Source organism: Puntigrus tetrazona, chromosome 20 (assembly GCF_018831695.1).
Source record: "Puntigrus tetrazona isolate hp1 chromosome 20, ASM1883169v1, whole genome shotgun sequence".
Lineage (NCBI taxonomy): Eukaryota > Metazoa > Chordata > Actinopteri > Cypriniformes > Cyprinidae > Puntigrus > Puntigrus tetrazona.
Genome location: NC_056718.1, coordinates 11,949,724 through 11,974,965, shown reverse-complemented (window position 1 = coordinate 11,974,965; position 25,242 = coordinate 11,949,724). Strand labels below are relative to the sequence as shown.

The following is a 25,242-nucleotide window of genomic DNA, read 5'->3' as shown; positions in this document are numbered from 1 at the left end:
GACATGCAAACAAACAGTAATGCTTGCAAATTATTTAACAATTTTCTGTACACTTTCAAGTACCACATTTTGCCAGCAACTAAAACAAAGAGGTCATTTAATTCAACCCACTGGAGGTGCAGCTGCAAACAACATGCATTTATGAACGCTCTTATTAGCGACAGTTCACCAAGAATGAAAATTCTAGCATCATTTACTCCCCTCATACATTTCCTGTACGACTTTTTATGACTGTATGACTGTTATGGCCCCCATTCATTTCATGTGATGTACAAAAAAAAACACACGAGGGAGGAGTAAATGATGACAGAATATACATTTTTGGTAAACTACCATGTTAAAAACCCAAAATATGCGCTTCATCTGCATAGTAAGTTCTTAAATAACAGTTTTGCCAAATCCTGAAAGGTTGCTTTGAGATTTAACAGTAAGAAAAGAGGCAAAATCATCTGAGCGTGTTATGTAAACGATGTGTAAAAAGTAGAAAAAGAGGTTCAGAAAATTTGAGAAGATATTTTTAGACAAGACGTTTAGACGGATCTGTTGTCTGAGGTAGACAGCTGGTTAGAACCCGCTGCCTGTTGTGTGCGAGCACCTGATATTGGGCAGATAATTGACCTCTGACCCCTGAACTAGACCTCCCTGGCCAGTCTAATGCCTTAAAAAGCAGTTTCCATGGCTTCAGCTGTTGTGAATACAGCACGAGCAGCATTTTCATACAGTCTGTCATCAGCTAGGAGGACACACATGTACATCTCCGTCGGAGACTTCTTCCTTCTCGCCTGCTAACACTCAGCTACGCTTTGGTTAAATATTATTATCCACAGCACATTTATATGCACAAAATTTACAAAGTAGTGCTTCAGTGACTTGGGATATGGAAGTAGAACTACAGTCAACCGTGGACTTTAAACTGCCCATGCTTGAGTGGCCCATTTCCCTTTTTACCCCCTCTCTCTCAAACCCCCCTTCGCCGACATGCACCTCCTCAGCCTGTCAGAGTGCATCATGGGAACACTTCAGCCTGCCAGCAGATTGTCCAAGGCTGCCAACGGCATGGATGAATAACTTCTATTCATCATTATCTGAGAGAGAGAGAGAGAGAGAGCGAGAGCAAGAGAGAGAGAGGCAGAAGAGACAGAAACAGAGGAACTGTTTTAAAATAATCTACTCACTTACAAGACCGAGATCTGAAGAGAACTTCCTGATGTCAGAGGTCACATTAAAGTCCATAATCAGGAGTTAGCCTTGAACACACAGTGGAAATGCCAGAAATACCCTTCCATCAATCAGAGACTGTCACATACACAAGGAGACACATGTATGCGTCCTAACCCAAATGATGTTTCCTGACTCAAACGCCCCGGAACTGCTCAGAGACTTACGCTCAGAGATTGTGCTGCAACAGTTAATCTATTTCATTCCAGTCTGTTTGGACTAGTGAACGAACTGTACACAATAAAGAGAAAGTTCATCTAAAAATGAATCCTTTGTTAGCTATGTCTTATTAAGATATAATATGTTAATTTGTCTTATGACTTGGAAGGACATGAGGCAGAGTAATAATTGACAGAATTAAAATTGCCTGGTCTCTCTTCAGAGGAATAGTTCACCCAGAAATTAAAATTACCCCATATTTTACTCACCCCAAAGCCATCCTAGGTGACTTTGTTCCTGAAGCTCCGTAAATTGGATATATTCACAAGTGCTGCAATGTAAAACTAACCTATATGCCTTCGGGTGGTTATTATATGTTCTCTGAAGCAGTTTGATGGGTTTTTGTAACAAAATGTTAAAATTTTTAAAATTATAATGTAAATAACGTCATTACCTAAAAACCTGCTAACCTAAATATTACTGTTATTGTGTCATGAGATGTAGTTTTAAGAGTTTGTAGTTGTTTAAAACTAAAATCTGCGGTTTACTTATAAACATATAGCCTATTCGAAAATTGACTATGCTGATTTCAGAGCTCCAGGCGATGACCAGGCACTCAGTGCTTATTTATCTGTTTAAAGCAGCCTCAAGTTCAGCTAGTTCTTCTCAGACTTCTCAGAAAGTCAAAGGGTTTTGAATTGTTTTGAACTTTCCAGCATACACCACACCTATCAGGTAAGGATACTAGTGGCAGTGGAATCGCGAGCTGGATTTCCGTACCGCTCAGTGGAAATGAGCCATAAGAACTGAACAGTATTAGTTTTGTATTTTATTAATGAATTTTATTATTACAATTTTGGCAATTTTTTGTCACTGGCTTGTATCGGTCAGTCTAGAGACTAAAAACCTAAAAATAGCTGAAAAAGAAAGACATTATGTATATATGGTGTTACTATTATTACTAATAATAATAATAATAACCATAAAGCTGATAATTAAATAATACATTATACATAATAATACATTTCACTTTATTTATTGTATACAGTGTAAATCAATATATTGTTATTAGTAGTTATAAAAAACATTACGTAATAATTTAATAATAAAAAAGTCATTATTATTATTAATAAATTCTACATATATACATACACAGACACAGAGAGGTTATGTCTGAATAAAAGCTCAGTCTCTTTATGAATGTGTTTTCAGTGCATTCTCTAAAGTACTTGATTCACACTGCACTGAATGACATAACTACTCTCTTCTACACATTCATGTTGAGCCATTTCATTGCTCTATTTTTGCAAATATCTGGTTGAATGAACTAGTGTGACTGTATGAAGAACATCAAAAGAAATGGTGCATGAATGGATCAGAAAGTGAGAATGTGTGTAAACACTTTACCCTCCTGGTAGGCTCCATCTGCCATCACCAAATGTAGGATTTTAGGATACAAGTGTTGGTGCTCAGTCCCCAAAATGCTTTGCACCATGCTGGAGCCCATTGCAATGTTCTCGTCTTCATCCTCATGAATTGCCTAAATAAACAAACAAAATACAAATAACAATCTGGATATGCTGGATAAAGTCAAGCAAACCAATTAAAGGTACAGTGCCAGATGTAACCAAATTCTAAAAGGCATAATTTACCCAAAGATTAAAGATTCATCCATCATTTACTCATCTGATGTTACAAACCTACATGACTGACGTTCTTCTATGTAACACAAAATAAAATTGGACAAGATATACTAGACAAAAAACAAACAAAATAAAAACTCAGAAAGTCAAAGGGTTTTGAAACTTTTTGGTCACTAGCATTACCCAAAATAGCGTGTGTTCCACAATATAAATTAAGGATTCAAATGACATGAAGGTGAGCAAATAAAAGAAATATTTCCAACTGAACTATTCCTTTAAGTTAGCAATAGTGAAGTCATTAACTCTCCAGGGTTTCATAAACTGGGTTTTTTTGTAACCGACAGCAAAACATTACAGCAGTTTACTTCCAGTGCAACAAACTATATAAAAAGCATAATAAGGCAGCACATTTAACATTCTTAAAGGTTAAGGGTAACATCTGTATCTAATTCACAGAATGAACCCGACAGCTAAAAACAAAAATTTATGAGTGTCCTCATCTAAGAAGTACATAGCTGCATTGTTATTGGTGGTGTTTGACCACTAAAGACCTCTTAGTTATGCAGTATTTCCGCAATGCATTCACCCGGGCGCAAAACCACTGAATCTCACTGGAGACATGGTGAGAGTTGACATTTAATGCAAAACTGAGGAACTCATACCTTGATTTTGTTGTAGGCTTGAATGAAGTTCTCAAAGCCCATGGCCTGCTCTAGATGGAATCGCAGCTCCTCCAGACGACTGAAGATACTGTCCTGTTGCTCAAGGTCTTCGATCGTCCTCTTCTTCCTCGCTGTCATCTGCATTCATACAATGCACAGAGATTAAGATGCATCTATCAAAGTTCACGCAGTGAGAGTACAATTGTTTAGCTGTGTGTGTGGATGGTGTCTATATTTGAGCAATTTAGCTTACCTGTTGTTTCTGTATGAATATGATAAGCTATTGTGCTGCAAGTGTTTGTTGAACTGCTCTAGAAGATGCAGATAGCAATTGTTAGCTATGCTGTTGTGCTATTTTAGCGCAAGTGGCTTGAAGCTGTTAGCCTAGTTAACAGATCAACTGCTGAACTATGTTAACGATTACAGTAAGCTGATGTGGCTAGCTGCTGAGCTGTGCTAACCGAAGTGGTTAGCTGCTAAGCTAATGTAGTTAGTTTTTGTTTGTGCTAATGGATTTGGTTAGCTTTTAAGCTGTGCTAACAGATGTGGTTAAATGTTGTGCTGTGTTAGCTGTTGTTTTGGCATATGTGTTTAGCTTTTCGCTGTGTTAGCAGATGTGGTTAGCTGTTGTGCAGTGCTTACAGAAGAGTTTAGCTGTTGCACTATGTTAGCAGTTATGGTAAGCTGTTGTGCTGTGTTGAAAAATACAGAAAGATGGTGCTTTGTGTACAAGGATGTATTTGTGGCTTTTTTGAAAATAGGTTCATTTTCCAACTTGCCTATAGTTAAACAGTTGTGTTTTACCATTTTCGAATCCATTTAGCCAATCTCTGGGTTTGGCGATAATACTTTTAGCTGCAGCTTATTATAGGTGATTGAATCTAATTAGACCATGAGCATCTAGCTCAAAAATGAACAAAGAGTTTCGATATTTAAAACTTGACTCCTCTGTAATAAAACTTGACATTGTGTAGTAGAACAGACAGAAAATGAATAACGATAGTTATCGCAATATATTTGTCCTTGATAAAACGATATGAAAAGTTTAATAAATGTTCGATATAATGTTTTTGCGGCAATAGCGTAACAAAACTGCAACTCATTTGAATTATTGTGCCACACGGACCATTTATCTGCTTGGATCAAAGTGCAAAGTGCCGCGTGGCGTGAGCTCACTAGAGCAAAAGAGTTTACTCGGTCACACGAGCACTAAACAGTGCTGTGAAATCCAGTGCAAAGCGCTTGCATTCAGAGAAGAACACACACGACTGTGATTTAAACTAGTTTAAAGGCAAACAGGAGAAACGCTGTGTGCAAAGAGGCAGCGAGAATCTACACATTTCACATCTACGCGTTGCCATCATTTACCATGGATTTACTGTAGTAACACTATCTGCACCATGTTATTGTGGCAGAAATTTGGATATTCACATAAAATTTTATTACAGGAGTAATGGTATATAATTATAGTGCATATACTTGTGATTAACCCATTTCAAGTGTGCGTTTGTACTGAATTTAGACATCTGTTTTTCATACAAATATTACTACCTAAAAACCATATAGTTATATTTTTACCATGGTATTGAGGTGTTATGAGTGTGGTTTGAACTGTCTTTAACATTATTTAAAATGTATGCCACTATGGGAGACAAATGCTTAAAAAAAACAAAAACAAACAAACAAAAAAAAAAAAAAAAAAAGATTGATTCTTGGTCAGAATGAATTTAATATAGAACTGAGGTTGTTACACTTTTTACAGATGTTACTGATTTTAAAAATGAACATTTATTTATGCATCCTATCTCAAGCTACTATCAAATGTGGATTTCTAAGAGAAAAAAGTAATATTATTATTAATATTATCAGGCAATTTTATTTTTATATTTCTAGTTATATATTTAATTTTGTTAAGGAAAAGTAAATGGACTAAAATTTTGTCTTTAAACTTTAAAAAGAAATAAAGATTTGATTATTATCTATATCGACTGATATGAATTATTGTGATAAAATTTTTGGCCATATCGCTTAATCCTAATCACTGCAGAGATTCAATGATCTATGCTAAGCTACAGCTAAAAGTGCTCTGCCAGACCCGGAGTAATGCTGCATTTGTGGATGCAGTTGTTCTTTCCTGTTTTTGGGAATGCGTTCAGCCTTTGTGCTCTGTTTGTAGATATGGTTAGTATCTGCAGCTGTTTATGGATGCAGTTGTGATTGCATTACCAGACTGCCACTCCTCATTGAGCTGGCCTTCACTACTGTTCTGCTCTTCATCCTCTTCAACCTCCATTCCGTTGGTAACTGGACCTCCTGGCTCTTCTTCACCATGGCTAACATCATCCTCCTCCTCAGCCATTCCATTAAAACACTCCTCCTCTGGACTGTGTTTGTCAACACCAGCACTAGCCAACCTATCAAGGCCAGCTGGCTCTTCATCAGCTGGACTACTGTTGGATCCACCACCATCCTCGTCCTCTTCTTCGTCATCTTCATCATCACTGCGCTGCTCATGAAGAAGCCTCTCCATAGAAGCTCTGAGCTCCCTCAAATCATCATCCTCATACACACTGAAAAAGATATAGATAAGTAAAAAGTAAGTAAAAAAAAGCGTGTGTGCGCAAGTGTGTGTGTGTGCCAGTTGTGTATGTCTTACTCTTCAGATTCAGACTGCTCATCTGCTTTATCCTCCAGATCTTCAATCTCCAGGTTGTTGTCAGGAGCGACTGCAACTTCAGGTTCTGCAGCATCAATGAATACTTTACTGAGGTCTGGTAAAGAGCACGTCCTCAGCATCTGACAGCAGACACACAAGTGATATTAAACATCACAGATCAGAAATATTTTAAGTTCTTTAAGCAAATTTTATACTTAATATACTCTAGTGCAAAACTCCCTCCTCAGTTTTCTCAGGCTATTTATGAAAATGAAGCTGCAAATATTTCTTATGTTATGTTGTCACAGCCATGAGCAAGTAAATGACAGCGCATAAAAAAATATTTTTGGTATCTAGAGGTGCAGGAAGTTTAGGAAACATTGTGCTGTGAGGTACACCCGTGTCTCTGCATAGACAGAAGGATCCTAATGTTAGAAACAAGCATTGGAGTTTATTTTTAACAACATCCCTGATTATTTCAGTCTGACCTTCGCAGTTTGTGCAGCACATTTCACTGTGGATTGTTTTGTGAACCTGTCACAAATATATTGCAGGCTGTGCAAAGAGGTTGTCATTGAAGGATGAGGCAGAGCCAACTATATTGCACCTGACAGCAACCTTAAATAAGCACAGTTTTTCAGTTCATCTCAAGTGAAGAGGGTGTTTACACGGATGTCTTGGAGGCACAGTAACAAAAAACATCCCGTTTAAAGCTTAAGTGTAAAATGAAGTGCATAATGATTGTTATGAAATTAAAGTTATGATGTAACTAAATTAGCATCAGATTCTTTTAAGGGAAACTTAGTGAGAAATGGTTCAATCCATGGGTTGTTGATTGAAAGGAGGCAGATCTAAATGCACGTTTGCAGTCGATTGTAAGACATAGAAGAGGTTTAAGCCGATTAAATGATTGGAGAAGTCCAACAAACATCACCAGAAAGAAGTCTTATTTCACTGCAAGACTGGCATTATAAAATATAAACAGGATTAATTTCCATTTCACGCTGACTTTAGCACTAGTAAATCAATTTACATATTGTTCACTTTGCAAGGTAAGCTAGGATAGAAGAAAATATTGTAACGTGAGAAAAAGTAACACTTATGAGCTTACAACTATTTTTGGTGAAAGACACCTTGACATTTTAATTGGACTATAAAAGTATAGAAAACGGCTCTTTAATCAATACGAATTGGAACAAGAAATGCGCAAGCACAATCTCTAAGCTTCCGTTAGAACTTATTCAGTCTGAATCGTGTGCAGGAATAAAACGACTTAGCTATTTAACACCCAGCAGGGACTTAAAATTGTCTCCACAGAGCTGAGGAGGGCTTTAATATCAGCGCAGTCATCCATCTCCACCACAGCCGTCGGTACAGAGACGCACTGTGTTCTCGCACTTGCACAGTGGAGAGGAGTGCTAAACTACTGATTAAACGGACTGACAGCCTGAGCTGAGAAAGACGCCATTTAGTGTGTGTGTGTGATCTGACTGTCCAGTTGTCCAGAGGGTTGGGTGCAAGCAAGCCAAAAGGCCAAATGTGTGGGCGTGTTTGTAAAAGTGTGGGTGTGGGTGTGAATGTTAATGTGCTTTTGTGAAGGCAAAGAAAAGTATTTGTGTATGTGCGCCTGTGGGGTGGGCGAAAAAGTACACAGGCCAGCGCAAAGTCCTTTGGTTTACTGGCACATCAAGGATGTGGAAGAATCGCATTAATAACGCTCCACTCAGGAGCTCAAACACACACACACACACACACACACACATTCAGCAGTCCTTCCAGCACAGCAATGGCCTGAGGCACATCCACACTCATACATATGCCTATCCTCCTATGCAGACACCATTATGTGCACACAAACATACATTTCAGTCTGTAGAAAACAAATCACCCCAAACAAAAATTCTGAGATGTACAAATCTGAGCTCCTCTATCATTCTATGTTAAGTGCTGCCATCTGTTTCTCCTGCTATATAGTGTCCTCTCTTTCTTTCTCCTGCTCTTTTTAGTGCTCTCTTCCTCTCTTGCCTTGTAGTGTAATCAGTATGATAAATGGCAGCAGTGGGGTCCTCCATTACTATGCTCTGTAATAGTCTTTTATCTTTCAATTAAGACAAACACACACCTGGATTTCTTCACTGTGTTGTTTTTGTAAACTATTAAAAATGAAAAAAAAAACAATACACATAATGCTTTAGTCAATTAACTGAAATAATTTAGTTTGAAGTAAAAATACTTCAAAATAAATTGACAAAAAAAAAACAATTAAATTAAAACTAAATAAAACTAAAAATTTAAGTCTCAAAATGTAGAAATAAAAGCAAACATTAATTAATAATATGTTAGTATAAATTATACTTCAATAATACTAATTCTTCTTAAGGTATAACTATGCATTTTTAAAGATTATTACAGGCCTTTGTAGTTTATCTTCTGGTATTTCTGATCTTACTCCAAACTGTTTGATTCATGGCTAATTACTGTGTCCCTTAAAGTCAGTCAGTTTTTCACACCACATATTCATGGACAACCACCCACCCACTATGCTCCACTCTCCAGGCTAAGGTCTCTTAACTTTCTTGAAACATCCTACATCCTGCCCCCATGACCCTTTTCCCAGGGTTGCATAAAAGGGCTTGGTAACCCTCAGGTCTCTTCTCCTCTCTTCAGGTTTCTTCTTTCTGCTCACAGAACAACTTGCTAGACAGTGTAATCAGTCAGGTTTTAAGAGCCAGTATTCACAGACTTGCTATCTGTCACTAAAATCCTGTGGCTGGTGGGAGATTGTCTGTCTTCATTTGGTTGGACTTATCTGAAGGATTCAACACTGATAACCACAAAACTGTCTCTCAATCCTGGGAATCACAGGAACGGTACTTTGCTGGTTTCAGCCCTACTTTAGAAGTAGGAGAGAGAAGTCAGGTCAGCTAACGAGCGGGGTACCTCAGGGTTCTGTTCTCTGAACCCTCTTCTTTATGAGACAACATCAACACAGATCTCGGCATGCCCAACAGACTTTTTTTTTTTTTTTATCCCAGACGAAAGAATACCAACTTTACCTTAACTCCTTTTTTTTCCTAGCTAGGAACCTGGGAATACTGCGATATTGTTTATGAATTTCAATTGGAAGTTCACAAACTTAAGAAGTTCACAAATCTTAAAGGGGGCTTTGAAGATCAAGCAAATCATACCCTTAATTATTAAGCATGCTACACCACTCCTTGTCAAGAAATTATCTGCCATGACCGGACAGTAATGTTTTTAGCTGGCCTTCCTGCTCAAAAGGAAAAAATCTAAACTCTCTAAATGATCCAGAATGCAGCGGCACGTCTGGTCTTCAATGAACCCAAGAGAGCGGACAATACGCCCCTTTTTGTCTCACTCCATTGGCTGCCAGTTGCTGCCCTCATCAAGTTCAAGGCAGAGAAGCTTGTGCACAGAAAAGTCACTGGATCTGCACTCTTGTAACTACATTACACTTTGTAAATATACCTTTCCGCTTAATATCTGTGCTTGCAATAAATCATTCACAGTGTCTCATCTGCATTTCTGTAGCAGTTAAGGCTGAAATACACTGAACAATCTTTTTTTTCAGATTTCAATGTGATGTTTGCCCTAGTTTGACTTTCTGGTTTTGATTCTATCCGGTTCAGAGGACATCAAACATGTTTGATATTTGAGCAGATATTACAACACACATTGTTTACATTTATCAAGTGTTTCCTAGCAACAAGGTGCATATTTCTGTGTGGGTTTGTGCAGAAACTCTGGTAGTGTTTGATTCTCCAATGTTTACTGTATGATCAGTAATTACAAAGTTGGCAAGTGATGCATAGAGCTTTTTAAATCTGTTCGGATTCAAAAAGTCATGTAGTCTATTCCTGCCTTTAGCCTTTGAAGATCTAGCCAGAGTTTAGTGTCACTGATTTACAGTCTAACATGCAAGAGAAAGAAAACAAATATAGACTAACACTTGTTACAGTGAGGTTCCAGTGCTCACCTTAGGGTTGTTTGTGTCAAAGAGCCCAGTGGAGAGGCCAATGAGAAGTGCGTCACCATGTCTTTGAGAGCGCAGTGGGGAGACAGAGCGGGAACGTGAGGCGATGGAGGAAGAGTCTTCCAAGGAGGATTGAGCAGACAGCATAGTCAACGCTACTGTTCGTCTGTGAGCTGGACTACTGCTTAGCTTCACAAACAGAGACTCATCTGTAAAAAGCAGCAGCCAACAAAAGTGTTTTTTTTTTCCACAGTGAAGTTCCGTTCAAACTGGCATTCTTTATGCTTCTAAAGGATTAACATTGTAAGAAAGTAAATGAATTTTAAAGAGGATACAGGAGTGCTTTGAAATGGCACATAATGAGACATGCTTGTGTGAGAGGGAGATAAGGTTTCTTAGTATTGCATCGGAGACTACCTGCAGGTTCAGGGTGTTTCTCTTCTCTTTGTGTCTTTGTGCACTCTTCTTGTATTACTCTGCCCTCTGCTGGCCTAACATAAAAATAATAAGCAATGATTTAAAGTTTTCAGCGCAAGATTTTTTTTTTGTGATTTCTTCTTTTGTCAGACTGTTTAGGTGATAATATAGAAATATTTAAAACACAGTATTTTAAATGATAATTAGATTTTGGAAAATAAAATTGTATATTAAATTTTAACAGTGATACACATATTAATGCCAAAATTATAAATAAAAAAATGCTTACGGAGACACTGGACTGTCATGTGTCCATGCTTGCATAACATCTGCTGGGGGCGGCTTTGAGGTTTGCTGAGAGACTTCATCTAGAACTACTGACTCCATATCATCCACCACTGGAAGGACAGAAAAGGTTTGTTACAAACAGTAAAAAGTGCAAAAGGTCTCACTACCAATGAATTTCTACACATTTTGATCTTAAATAAGGTATCTGGCAAAGAGCACTGCATTCATTTTCAGCGCAACACTATTCTCACCCTCTGTCTCAATTTCTTCACACAGAGTCTTTTGGATCTCTTCTGTTGTTGGTGAGATTAGTTCCTGACTTTTAACCTCTGCTGTGATTGGCACTGTCTCCTGACATGTCACTTCTTGTTTGGCAAGGCCAAAGGCAGGCTGGCATGGCTGAGGAAGAGGCACTTGTTTGGTTTCATGAGTGACATCTAAAGACTCTTCTAGATTAAGGCTTTCTGGAGGAAAAAAAAAGCAAACAGAAACTCGGGATTAACAGCAAGCTATTGTCGGTAAGACTGCACAGATCACACAGATGAAAAAGACACTGATCAAAGACTCACCAGTCAGTGTGTGGTCACAGGTGCTGGCAGGATCTAGTTTCTCGGTAAAGGGCTGGAGCTCTGCCTCTTCCAACACCTTCAGAACCTCTGAGTCTGGACTCCGCCCCCAAGCCTTTCTTAGCCCCTCACCCTGCCAATCTTCCATGCAAATGACTTCACCTGCTGTTTTTTCGGAAATAAGTTTAAAAACGATCCATGTTACTGCATAGAAATAAGCTACCCATTTTATTATATACATAGAAACAACATAATTTTGCTCTCCAGGCACAGAATGCTAGAAATCTAGCAAATAACCTAATGCCTTATTTGTTATTAATCCAGTTGCTATAGAGCGGCTGGAGTCCCAGAGCACGTAACAACACAACATCCATGGTTACAAAACAAAACACTCTCTAATACATAATCTATTCACTCTGGAAGTACTAAGGATGTGAATAATTACTTGGCTACTTTTATTCTGCATCTACTTGACTAGCAAAAACAAAAGTCAAATTATTGTAATGTGCACCATAGCCTGCTGTAGCCATCAATTTCTCACTGTAGCTCACCTAAATGTTGCCTTCATAACTGAACACACAATGAATATGTGATTCTGATGTAATGAGAGCTGATGGGTGTGTGCTTTTCAACGCTGCTATATTTTGATTCTTGTTGGCACAATCACTTCTCATTAGAGTCTTGCAAATGTGCTGCAAGAAACTTGGTCATTTGTCAGGTTGGTATCTGTGAATCTATGCAACATTTTCTTAGTAGGTTAAGGCAACAACCTCCACCTTTTATCAATTTGATAAAAAAAAAAAGTCTTGCAAAACTGCAAATTACAGAATCCCAGGATGAGGATCTTTACCTGTAAGCTGAGCTGCTGTTGTAAGGCTAGTTTCTTCCAGAGTCTGCTGAGCCACAGACAGAGGAGGGGCACAATCAGTCTGCCACTTCTTCCTGTCTCCACCAGAGGGAGCATTCGTCTCTGGAGATGCCACCTGGGACACTGAGATGGAACAAGAGAAGGAAAAAAAGAGAATGTGAATGGTGCTCGAATCGTATCTTTTATTACTGAACTACTATACACACACACACACACACACACACACACACACACACACACACACACACACACACATACAAAAATCTAATAAAATTAAGTCTTCCGATCTGACTGGTCTTTAGTAATTTAAATGCCATAAATGCAGTTGTACCACATTTAAGATCATAAAATGTCTTAAATATATTAAATAGTATAATGAAGCCTTGATTAGCAATGCTAGAGGTCTTAAATGTGAGAATGGAAAAACAGGAATTGTGAGTTGTGTCATATTTAAGGTTTAAATAGTTAAATGTGATCACTTCACATTCCATTATGTTGACATATTTGTAAATAAAACCATAACCATAAAATAAAACATCTTTAGTACTGTACAGTACACCCTAATGTTTAACTACGTACAAGGAATCAGAGACAAATGATTTAGATTCTTTTAGATTGTATAGAATCTACTTAAGGTGCATTTGTCTTCAAACATCCTATAAAATATATTCATGTTACACATGGTTTTACAGCAATAACAACATATTGTAACAGACTGTTGCGTTTATACCTGCCAGAGTTGCGCAGGTCTCCTCCAGAGTTTGTTCGGCTACAGACAATATGGGTGGAGCAACAGTTTCCCATTTCCTCCTATCACCAGCGGTAGGAGGTCTTTCTTCTGTGATAGCAGGCTGGATCTGTTGAGGAGTTGGGCATGGTGCCCTGCTGCAAGGTGTGTCATCTTTCACAGCATCTTGCCCAGTGGACTGGACCTTCTGATTAAGTCTGCGAAGAATCTCCTTCTTGTCACTCTAAAAAAAGCAAAACAACAACAACAACAACAAAAAAACGTTATAGTCAGACTCACATTATTCAATAAACTGCTCTCACCGATTAATGGTATTTCACACATCCAAATACACATTTCCCACCTGTACACCTGCTGTTTCCGCTTTAAGGGAGTCCTCTTTCATAGGAGAACTCTGTCCTGATGAAATCTACCAAAAAAGAAAATACGTAAGAACTGGATGGCCATTAAAACAAATACAGCAAAGGTGATTTATTAAATCAGTGTGGTGGGTGACTAACTGCGCCCACATCCTTCAGAGCAGCAGTCATGGAGATGGCTGGAGTGGTGGGTCTAGAGGAGGGTGTGGCTTTGGAAGCATCTTCCTGAGGGTGGAGTCAGATGGCTGAGTGGCAGGGGCTGCAGGAGGTGGAGTTCCACCCACAGCTCCAACAGCAACCTTCACTCCTCGTGCAATGAGCTGCTTTGTCACAAAACAAAAGATATAATAAAATACATAAGAGACGGATGAGGAGAAACAAGGAAAGAAGAGAGCTTTGGAAAAAAAAAAAGATGACATACATGATCCTCCCAAGCTTTCTTCTCCCTCTCATATGCTTCTCTTCTCTTCTTTTCCAGCTGTTCTTTAATTACAGCAGCACGAGCCTTTGACTGGGCCTTGTATAAAAGCACAAATTCTTGATCATTGTTTTACTCAAATAACAGTCTGGTTGCTTTTGCATTCTGATACTAAAAGGTGACACTAATTCAGCCTTGATGAGCATAAGATACTTTTAAAAAAAACCCCACCAACCTCAAACATTTAATTGTAGTATATAATTCCATTTTTGTTCCAAATTATTATGCTGACCATTTATTTAGAAAAAAAAACGTATATTAAAATGCAAAACCTTTAAAGCCTCGATTTTCTTCCTCCTGAGTACTGCCTCTTCACATGACTCCTGACTGTCTGAGCCGTCGCTGTCATACTGAGATAGACGGTCCAAATATAGCAAATTAATACATTTAAAATTAAATTTAATGATGTGTAAAAGCACTAAAACTTATGCACATAAATTACAGTAAACATTAAAATATGTACAATGATGTAGCTGACAACACAAATGTCAAATGGGCCTATACTATACGTGAGCGCATATACCTTCTCTCCTCTGAGGCGAGCTTTGATCTGCTGGCGTTCATTGAAGTTCTGTAGTCGGATCTGTCGTAATCTCGCCAAGTACTCCTTAGAAAAACACAAAATCACGTATCATTTCTCTTTTGTTCTCTTCCCACCATCTCCTTCCGACAAACATAAGAAGAGCGGCAAAGACACTTATTGTGTATATTAAATGCAAGTACATTGGAAGAGAAAAACAGTATTAAACATTTACACTGTATTATGGGAACAGCAAACTTAAAATTAAAACAGAATCAAAGCCATTCAATGATAAGAACCATAAAAAGAAGCAGTTAGTCTTCAGCTGGGATCCTGCAGACACACTGAATACTCTCAAAAACTGAAAAAATGATGAGGGACCCAAAACAAGGAGAGTTGAAGCAGAATAACAGAATAACACACAGACAAAAAAGATAAAAACAGCATTGGGGAATTTTGCCAGAATGTGGTATTGGATGAAATGGAAAAAATGAACTACAACATTTTCAGTGTATTTCACAGCCACATTCAACAAACATACACTGTGTATGCAGGTACTGGGCATCAGATGGTGCTGGTGAGCAGACGCACTAACATCAGGTAGGCATTTACAACTTAAAATAAGGAGCCGAACAATGAAGGGTTTAAGTGACTTGATGGATTGAGGAGTGTTGATTGGTCCCAGACAGGACTCCTACCTCCTCCTCTTTGTTGACTTGGGGTCTCCTGCATCGGGAGGAGTTTGTCCAGCTTGCAAAGATGGCGGCCAGGTTTTGCCGGGCCCCCTATTCACCCAATGGTTAATCCGATATTACAAAAGCCACATAATTAAATGTATTATCAGTTCTTCGACACCTTATTTCTATACATCTGTTATTAACTAAATGAAGAACGATCTGAATGTGAGCTTGTGGTTGATTGTAAAAAGGACAGGGTTTTGTGAAGTAAACAACTGGAGATGTCCAGTATACCTCACCAGAGAGAAGTCTATCATTTTACCAAAAGGTCATGACATTTTTATTAACATTTCACAACAAGATGAATGTACAAAATAGAGGGTGTTTTTTTTCATACCATGTTGACCTGAAAATGATCTAGAGTGAAAATTTATTTGCTAGACATGCTAGACACCGTAAATAACATTTACTGAAACCAAAACATTAATTTAACCAGAAGAGGCCATGATAAAAAACGCGTACCAACTGTCCTTCTGCACGGACTTTATTCAGCATGGCTTCTTTTTTCCGCTGCAGAAACTCTTCCACCTGCTTAGCCCTCTCTGCCGCCAGCTGACCTCGAAACCTAGCGACCGAGATGAAAAAGTTGATCTTAGCTCTGCTTGGCAGATCGTCAGACTCAAGACAGACTGAATATCTGACCAATATTATTAATGAAGCACACAGCCGCCTGACCTGTTGGCATAGTCGTTCTTTGAAATCTGCTCATTTTGGAGACTTGCTTTACGGGATTCTTTCCTAACACTATCCTTAACCGGGATGCAGGCATGACCATTCAGCGACCCCGAGTCTGTAGCTGTGCTTTAAATGATAACAACATATGCACATTAAATGAAAAATTATTCTAAAAGACAGGAATGCAAAAGCACTTGGCACATTTTCTTTCACATCCATCGCATTCACCTGCCATTGTCCCCCGAAGACTTGGCTCCTTCCCCAGCACCATCTTTAGGTGTAGGTTTGCATGGTTTTTCAGCTGCTGTGTGGACATGGTCATATGGAGCTCTGCTTGCAGCTAAAGCAGGAACAGGACCAGGAGTAGGGGTGGGGCCAGGCACAAGGGATGGGCCTATTCCAGAGGAATGTGGTGCTCCAACACCACCACCACCACCACCTCCACCTCCATAAAACTATGCAAAAATATACGCTGAATGAGAAACCTTTATAATATCTGCAGCTTTTATTGACTAATCAGTAGCAGGCAAGGAAAACTATTGTACCTTTCGTTCAGGGCTGCTGCCTCCACTGGAACTGAGCACATGTCTCCAGCCCTGTTCCCGAGCCCGGTTTATCCGGTTCAGCTACAATATAAAAGGTCTGAGTTAAAAAGTTTGAATATAAACAAATGAAACCATACCAGTTTATTGTAAATGACCATTTGCAGAAGGGCACTGATCAGTTCACCTTTTCTCTCTCAAATCTCTTCATCTGAGCAGCTTTCAGCAACAACATCTACAGAGAGAAACACAATTACTCACTAACTCAATCAAAAGGCTTTTAAATGTCTACCCAAGAGACACATTACAAATAGCATCCATCCATTTAATGAAACTAGAACAGCCAACATTTACTGAACTTGATGTGAACTCATTCAATCACCAACACTGACAGGCACAAAACAAAATTAACATACAATGTAGTATGTAACTATGTATATATATCCTAATATTTCTCACTATTATAGATGCAGAAAACAGCTGCGCTGCATTTTCTCAGAATTCTTAAATGATCCAAGAGTACAAAAGACCATGATTTGAAATAATATGTATTGTTGTAAAATATGATTTAGGATAGTAAAAAAGCTTGTCACATGATGCTATGCCATAATGTCAACAACAGCTCACCTGTTCTCTTTGCTTCCTTTCCCTCTCCATCATCTCCATCCGTTTCTTCCTCACGCCTTCCTGAAACACAACATGACCAAGACATGATGCAAACAGTATTTCCAGTTACTTGTTTGCAATAGTAATCTCATGGAAAAAATTGTTTGTACAGCTTCATGTGGCAAAGAGAGGCAGGAGCAGTCCAACATCCATTTACAATCTTAAATGAGTATTTTTCCTAAAATGGTTCAGTCATTGAACAAAGGTGGTTTAGCATCTTGCATCTGAGAAGATAAAGAAGCTGTAGACACATTTAGAATGAAGAATAGAGTGGTGAAAGGGTTTGTAAAGAGAGGGGTGGAAAAGGAAACAAAAATGTAGATGCCCACCATATGAATGACAGCAGTTGGAGAGAAGCAGAAGGACACCAACAAAAAGGAAGGGAAAGATAAGAAATGTTTCACTGAAGAAAAAAACAGAGATAATTGACTTATCATTCTTTGCAAAATAAATACATTATTTCTGAAAGCAGCTCAGATCTTTAACCACTAGAGTATACCGATAAATGGGACATATTAGTGGTATAAAGGGTAAACCTATATTTAAGGCTCACAGGGCAAAAGGTTTTGGTGGAGGACAGTGTCTATTTACACAGGGTTAAGAGGATTAAAAAGGAGGATGGGGATTGGGTGTTAGTAGAAGGTTCTGCAGATAGTGGGCACTCTCTTATGTACCTCATGCTTCCTCCTCTCCTCCTCCACTCGACTCACTCTCCTCTGAGCTGCTGCAGGAGGGGGAGCCTGGACAACACATGAGACCGAGGGGCGAGGATCAGAGGTCTCTCGCTCTCATTTATAGCACACAGTGGGACAACATCAACAAAAGTCTGAATTTACACAAGTGCCCCTCAGTGTCCCTCCTAAAATACTGAGTGATAGTGTATGGGCAAAACATAGGAGTGGATAAGCAAATGACATACATGGGGTCTTTATTTCCCATGGTTCTCACCTGCTTGAGTTTGACTGGTTTCTTTGCTGAATCCGGGACCTTTCTGATGGCGTCAGATGGTCTCCGGACTGTTAAAGGCACTCCGTATTTGGCTGCTGGCTTTGTGATTTTCTGAGCTGGAGAGATGGGGATAGGGCCTGGCGCAGGGCGTTTGGCTGGGGGGTGAAGAGGAACGGAACAACTGAATTTCTGGTATGTGGACCTCAAAAGAACAATTTAAAGGGGTAGTTCAAAATTAAATTCTGTCATTAATTACTTGCCCTCATGCCATTCCAAACAAAGACCTTTGTTCATCTTAGATGTTCATCATCTATCTGAACAAATATCTTTGTTCAGATATTTTTATGAAATTGAAGAGCTATCAGAGGGCACAGACAGCAACACAACTGAAACGTAAATACATCAGTAAAACAGTCCATGTGACATCAGTGGCAGAACGTCAGTTTTGCGATGCTATGAGAAACCTATTTTTGCGAAAAGAAATGAAAATTAAAAATTTACTGAACCATTTTTCTCCCATAAGTTATGTCTTCTGCATTTTTGGAGATTAGTTAAGAATGTACAGTATTTGACGTAAAAACCACTGTTTAAAAGAAAAAGTATTCTTGTAACGTTGCAAAACTGGAGTTGACCCAATGATGTCACATGGACTGTTTTGCCAATGTATTTACTACGTCTCTGGATCTGGGAACATTGCACTTGTGTTGCTGTCTATAGACGGTTAAATTTAATCAAAAAGGTCTTATGGGTTTGGAGCGAAACAATTTTGATACTGGGGTGAACTAATCCTTTAACAATATACTCCAGGCACATCTCGATAAGTGACTACTGTAATTTTCCCCTAGCATAAAGATAACAGAATAGTCCAAATATACAACAACATTAAGAGAGGATAACAAATTTATTAGTTATTAATGTATGGTTTACCTGGTGCTCCTGAGCCACACTCGTTTTAGGCTGATTAAGGTGAAGTGAGTGGCTGAATTCCTGAGCAATAATCTGCAACATACAAGGAAACATACTAAATAAACTAATTCTCCATCTCATGTAGGACTGGATCTGGAATCAGACCCAGCGTTATATAACATCTGAGTCACAACACACAGACTGATACATCATCACACTGCCATTAAATGTCTGTTTGCATGCGTCACCTGAGGGCTGAGAAACCTGTGAATCCTGTGAGAAAGAAAAGGCTTGTCCAAAATGGCTGAGACGGACGGTCTCTCCCGGGGGTTGCGCTTGAACAGCTGGGCCAGGAGAGAGCGCAAGTCTTGGGAGTAATGCTGCGGAAACAGGAGAGTACGAACCACGGATGATTTTTAACACCAGGTTCTTCATGTTTCCGGCCTCAAACTGAGTGAAAGACATCACATAATTGCTTCTACTTACAACAAAAATGGTAATACCACCTTCACTTAAGTCATAATCACGTAAACCTACAACATCAAAAAAAAAAAAACACTGAAAAAGAAATCTTTCAAGAGAGAATTTTCACAGGAAAGCATCTCTCCACACAGCTGATCATCAATTCTTAAGGCTGCTGCAGTTTCAAGCTTGCCTCTCCACTGAAAAATATTAGTCTCCTCAGAACATTCACGGTGTAAATAATGAAAGAAGGGAAGTGAGAGAGGAAGAGGGAGAGAGAATGAGACCTACATACAGAGACAACTTAAAAAGATACGAAAGAGGTAGTTCTGTTTTCAAAAACTCCCTTGCATAAAAGCTACTATTGAGAACATGAGGTACTTACTGCATGCTTAGCGTGCACATTTCATACAGGACACATCCCAGGGCCCAGATATCACTAGGGTCGGACCAGACAGGACAACGAGAAAGAAAGAGAGAAGACAAAAAACAAAGCAGACAGACAGGGAGAAAGTGGGACAAATGGGTAAATTTTTGGGTGGCACATGTGGATTACTCACACGTGTGCACATGCAAACATGTATACACAAACAAACAGCATAGAAAATATAAAGTGATTTTAATATCAAACAACATGGCTTAGCACAATCCTTTTTTTGCAAGGGAGTACATTGAATCTAATGTTTAAATTACAAGCTTAAATTTCAAATCAATAAATGTGGTTTCAAAATCCAATTAATCACAGTCAGAATGTTCATATTATATTTCATCATTCAGGATGTGATGAAATTGTCAGAACTGAAAACCAAGTAAGATACTTGTAATCAGTAAGGATGTAGCAAATTGCAGTAAATATATTGAAAAAGTTGCGTCATTCATTATATTTTTCATTTATATTTGTCAGAATTATGGGAACAAAAATAAACATGGTTTTACAAAAAATATTAAGCAGCATAACTGCTTTAAATACAGATGTTTTTAAGCACAAAATCAGTTTAATGACTTCTGAAGGATCATGTGACACTGAAGAATGGAGTAAAATGGCTGCTGAAATTAAGCTTTGCCATCAGAAGAATAAATTACATTTTAAAATATGTTCAAATAGAATGCAGTTTTTAATTTATAATGAATATTTAACAATAGAATTTGTTTTACTATATTTTTGACCAGATAAATGCAGATTTGGTGAGCTTAAAGGAATTCTTTAAAAAAAAAAAAAAAAAAGAAATTTATATATATATATATATAGTACCAAATTAAAACCAGTAATGTAATACAGCTGGACTAAAAACATCAAGACCGATCAAGTTTCAAACTGTCTGGGAACACATGACTTGGGATCAATATTTAGCTGCTGAGATCAGATAAACTCATATAAACTTACATCACCACTCTAATGATTCAGCAAACTGTACAAGAGTCACTGAAAGCTCTGTAGATTCTGTCCTGTCCATATACACCCCGAGGCTCAGAACAGGAAGTACTTTACCTCTTGTTGTTGTATGGTTTATTTTCACATATCTCTGGTGACAGGTAGTAAGGTGTGCCGATACATGTCCTCGCCAACTCCACGGTGCTGCACACATAACCACATTATCTATGAAGGCCACTCTCACCACAGTCCTTAAGGCCTGTTGACACCAAGCACAATAGCGATAAACTATAAAGAGAACAATATTGTCTGTTTATTCTTAGCGGACACGCATCTGCCGCTTTAAATTCTCGAGCTTGTGATAAGAGGACAGATTCTGATTGGCTGTCAATGTTTATATCGTTCATCGTCTGGAAAAAAATTGTTCTGAAAATTATTCCAATATCTTTCTTTTTGATCGTTATCATTCTGGTGTGGATTCTGCTATTCATTAATATTAAAAATGTTATTTTTAGGACTATATCTTTATAGTTATATTTATCGAGCTTGGTGTGAATGGGCTCTTTATGCTGGTTTGAAATCAATTGAATTTACTTGCCTATTCAAAACTCTAGCGATTCCAAAGTCACCCAGCTGAATGGTACCATCTTTGGTCAGAAAAATATTCTTGATAGAAAGCAAAAGTTATGCATGAGGTATATGTAAACCAGGTCAAAGTATATTATGCATTTTGCTGAATTTCCACAGAAGCAGTGGTACCTGTGATTTGATGTCCGGTGTAGGATTTTTGCGGCCATGTCGTGTTTCAGAGCCAGGCAGATCTGCACAAACCAGTCAAGAATCTTCAGAAAACAACAAACAGTGTTCAGTGCTTCAGACGATCAGCAAGATTATAATTGCAAAAAATATTTTGCTAACATTCAACAACTACGAATTTTTCATTTTGTTATGTTGTCAGGAAATTCTAAATGAACAATTATTATTTATTTAATGGTATATTTTTGTAGGAGTGAAAAAAAAAAAAAACTTTAAAGCTTTGTTAATTTGCAGCCTGTTGTTGGTGCAGAGCTTAACTGAACATCTTTGTTCTGCTCCTCTTACCTGTTCCTCAGGGAACAGAGTCCCTCTTTGATTATTGATCTTCTTAAACAGGTCTCCTCCCTCACAGTAGTCCATTACGATGTACAAACAACCACTCTCTGAAGAAAGAGAGATAAAAAAAAGATTGTACTTCAATTAGAAGCGCTCGTCTGGGATTGGTACCAGGACCTCTTGCACCCCAAGCTAGACCAACAGCAATGTTTCAAATACCAGCCTGGGTGGCTTCTTGAGAGTTTACACAATAAAATTTATTTTAAGTAATAAAAAAAAAAAAAAATGATGGGTTTAACTGATCAAAAGTGACCGTAAACAGATCAGATATAATAAATACAGTAAATATAATCAGATTAAAAGTATTAGATTTCACTCTATATTTAAAATAGAATTGAGGTGACATAATCCCCTCTAATGCTAATATCATTAACATTCATATTCCACCCCAGTTTTATGTCATTAATTAGCCTGCCATCCGGATGTCAGAGATACCGCTGCTGCATGACATCATGTAGAGAAACTATCATTAGCTCAACGACATCCTCTCTATAATTACATTCAAGAGCTTGGAGCTCCTCCTTATCATGCAGACTGACTGATCTATCAACCAGACACAAGCTTTTAGAACAGAAACGCAGTGGGTCTGGTCTGTGCCGGAACTAATGTTCTCAGATTAATCAAGATCGGTCAACTAAAGACCAAAGACCTCGTAGACACCCGTTTGTCACGACTGCCAACATTATGGCAAAGCTGGGCAATGAAGCATCTTATTCCTATATCACTTAATACACATTTCAGAATATAGATGACTTTACGTATGAAGCGGGCTTTACCTTCAAAGGATTCCTTGTACTGGACTATGTTTGGATGGCTCATGTTGGCCAGAACTGCCACCTCTTTCTGTGATTCTTGCCTTTCTTTGTTCGACATCTGATGAACAAGTATATCACACCTCATCTTGTTAAAATAATTAGGTTTTTAATAGCAGAAACACTTATCAAAAGACATCTAATGAAAAGAAATTATCTCACCCTGGAGATGCCAATCTCATGATAACATATTGTCGGCTGTCTGTCCTTGATTTGACCAGGATGGCTTTCCCAAAGGATCCCTCCCCAATTTTCTTCAATCTCTCATATTTATCCATGTCTGTGCAAATGACTTCTCATGCTGAGGCAAAGGGAACAGAATACATAACATCAGGATCACTAGTAAAACAGTTGTAGCAACAAATATATATATATATATATATATATATATATATATATATATATATATATATATATATATATATATATATATATATATATATATATAATTAAGTCTATCAAATGTATTGTGTGTTGTCACTGGAGCAACCAACTCCTTTATACACAGTGTCATTTTAAAAGTCACATTCAGCTGTCATCTATTCACAAAGCCAGCAGGAATTATTAAAAGCGCTCGAGGCGGAGCACCTCCTGACGAGTGAAAGGTTAATATTTTTCCACACAGAATCCAGCTGCATGCTGGGAATCACTGTAACTGCCACCTGGCCTGGATGAGGTAAACATAGACATGCATTTTTCAGACAAGCTAGTAGGACACTAAAATAAAAACAAATAAAGCCTCAACGCAACAGAACATTGAACAGATGCAAAAACTGAGCCAAACTAAAGCAAAAGCCAGACAGTGTACAAGAGCTTATGAATTAAATATGACATGTCAGGAGGAATTAACCACCACTCTTTAAAAGAGGAAAGAGGGGTATAAGAGGAGAGAGGCTAAAAGAAAAATCAGAGACAGAGAGGGACCTTAAGACAGCAATGAATTAAACTAAAAATCTGAAGAAAGCTCTGTTGTCCGATAATATTGAATTACAAATCTGCCAATACATAGAAACTTATAAGCTCTGCATTTAAACAGCAGACTATGGCTTGACTTACACTGCCGAACAAGATTTGTCATTTTGCTTTATCCGTATAAAATAAAGCAGCATCACATGAACACTGAGCAGCAAAGTTTGAAAAGCATCAGCTGATGTCCAGTTTAGCTGGGCCTTGAACGGGTCTGCCCAAACTAATCATAACACGGTACTAAATGCTCGCTAATAAAAACCGCGAAAGAAATTAGCATTCTTATAGGCATCCCGCGAAATGACACTGACACGCACTTTAAAGCAGAGTTCTGCAATATATCGCACAACCGCGCTAATGAAACGAGTTCTTACCTTCTATATTCAGAATATTCAGCGAACATCAGCAGCATCAGTGTAGCTCACATGAAGATTTTCTGATTTGGGCGGTCTCGTGTGGGAAGACCGCGCACGCTGACTGAGAGGAAGCAATTTGATTGGTCCGCGCGAATGTCGAGTCACAGTTGATAGGGTGAAAGACATGTCCGTCAAATCCAACAGCCGTTAGGTTTGTCTGTCAATGTTTGGTGCAAAATTCCCCCTCAGCAACCATCACCGGTTGGTACACGATCATGGAGCCACTACAGAGTCTGTGGCCAGTATCCGCTTTCATGACCTTTAACTGATGGGCTTTTTGAAAATGAAAAAGACAAAAGGATTAACTTCACTGCATTTGTGTGAGTACAAAGCATGTTTTATTTATGTTATTAGAAAAAGTAAAAAAGAACAAAAACCCCATTTAAAAATTATATATATGATGATATATATATATATATATATATATATATATATATATATATATATATATATATATATATATATATATATATATATACACATTTATTGCTTTGATATTTATGTCTGATATGTTTTTATATATGTATATAGAGTTTATCTTTAGTATTTATAATAATTATTATATGATCTTATATTATAAATACTTGTTCCATGTTTTTTTATATATTATTTATATATTACTTAATGCTTTATTAATTTTAAATATGTTAATATTTTACTCAATTGTCTAATTTGTCAGTATTTTAAGATTCTGTAAACTTATTTTATCACTGCATCACTGCAGGGCAAAATCTCGGAAGTCATCGATGTCTATATTATACAACTAATTTCCCGCTATCTGATTTAATCGCAATAGAATGCGTTACTTAGAGCAATTCATTGACTAAATAAATACATAAACAATGTGTTAGATCTTTGAGTTCATATTAATTTACCGGCGCGTTTGGCTCACTTTATCAGATTTACCACGCGCAGTTACCATTCCAACATAGCGGCTTCCGGTCTACTTACAAGTTCACATTTAACGACAACATCAGACGGTAGACCTATAATACCTATATATTTACACGAG

General features: G+C 38.0%; 1 protein-coding gene across 1 annotated transcript; it reads right to left on the bottom strand.

Annotated features, from left to right (window-relative positions):
* Positions 1–2,564: 2,564 nt before the first annotated feature.
* LOC122324922 (serine/threonine-protein kinase Nek1-like) lies at positions 2,565–24,218 on the bottom strand. Its single transcript, XM_043219694.1, is given in 40 exon segments — positions 2,565–2,917; positions 3,683–3,796; positions 3,798–3,820; positions 5,909–6,252; positions 6,339–6,478; positions 10,336–10,541; positions 10,750–10,823; positions 11,039–11,147; positions 11,289–11,501; positions 11,607–11,768; positions 12,454–12,594; positions 13,202–13,442; positions 13,563–13,628; positions 13,720–13,811; positions 13,814–13,901; positions 14,000–14,095; positions 14,329–14,406; positions 14,580–14,663; positions 15,275–15,361; positions 15,776–15,878; positions 15,989–16,114; positions 16,217–16,443; positions 16,534–16,614; positions 16,718–16,765; positions 17,158–17,217; positions 17,871–17,936; positions 18,145–18,310; positions 19,082–19,143; positions 19,299–19,430; positions 19,432–19,500; positions 19,894–19,951; positions 21,002–21,088; positions 21,483–21,550; positions 21,644–21,660; positions 21,663–21,726; positions 21,986–22,083; positions 22,813–22,909; positions 23,011–23,030; positions 23,033–23,149; positions 24,189–24,218. Coding segments are annotated over 39 exon segments (4,266 nt in total). The 5' UTR covers positions 23,127–23,149; positions 24,189–24,218; the 3' UTR covers positions 2,565–2,752.
* Positions 24,219–25,242: the final 1,024 nt, after the last annotated feature.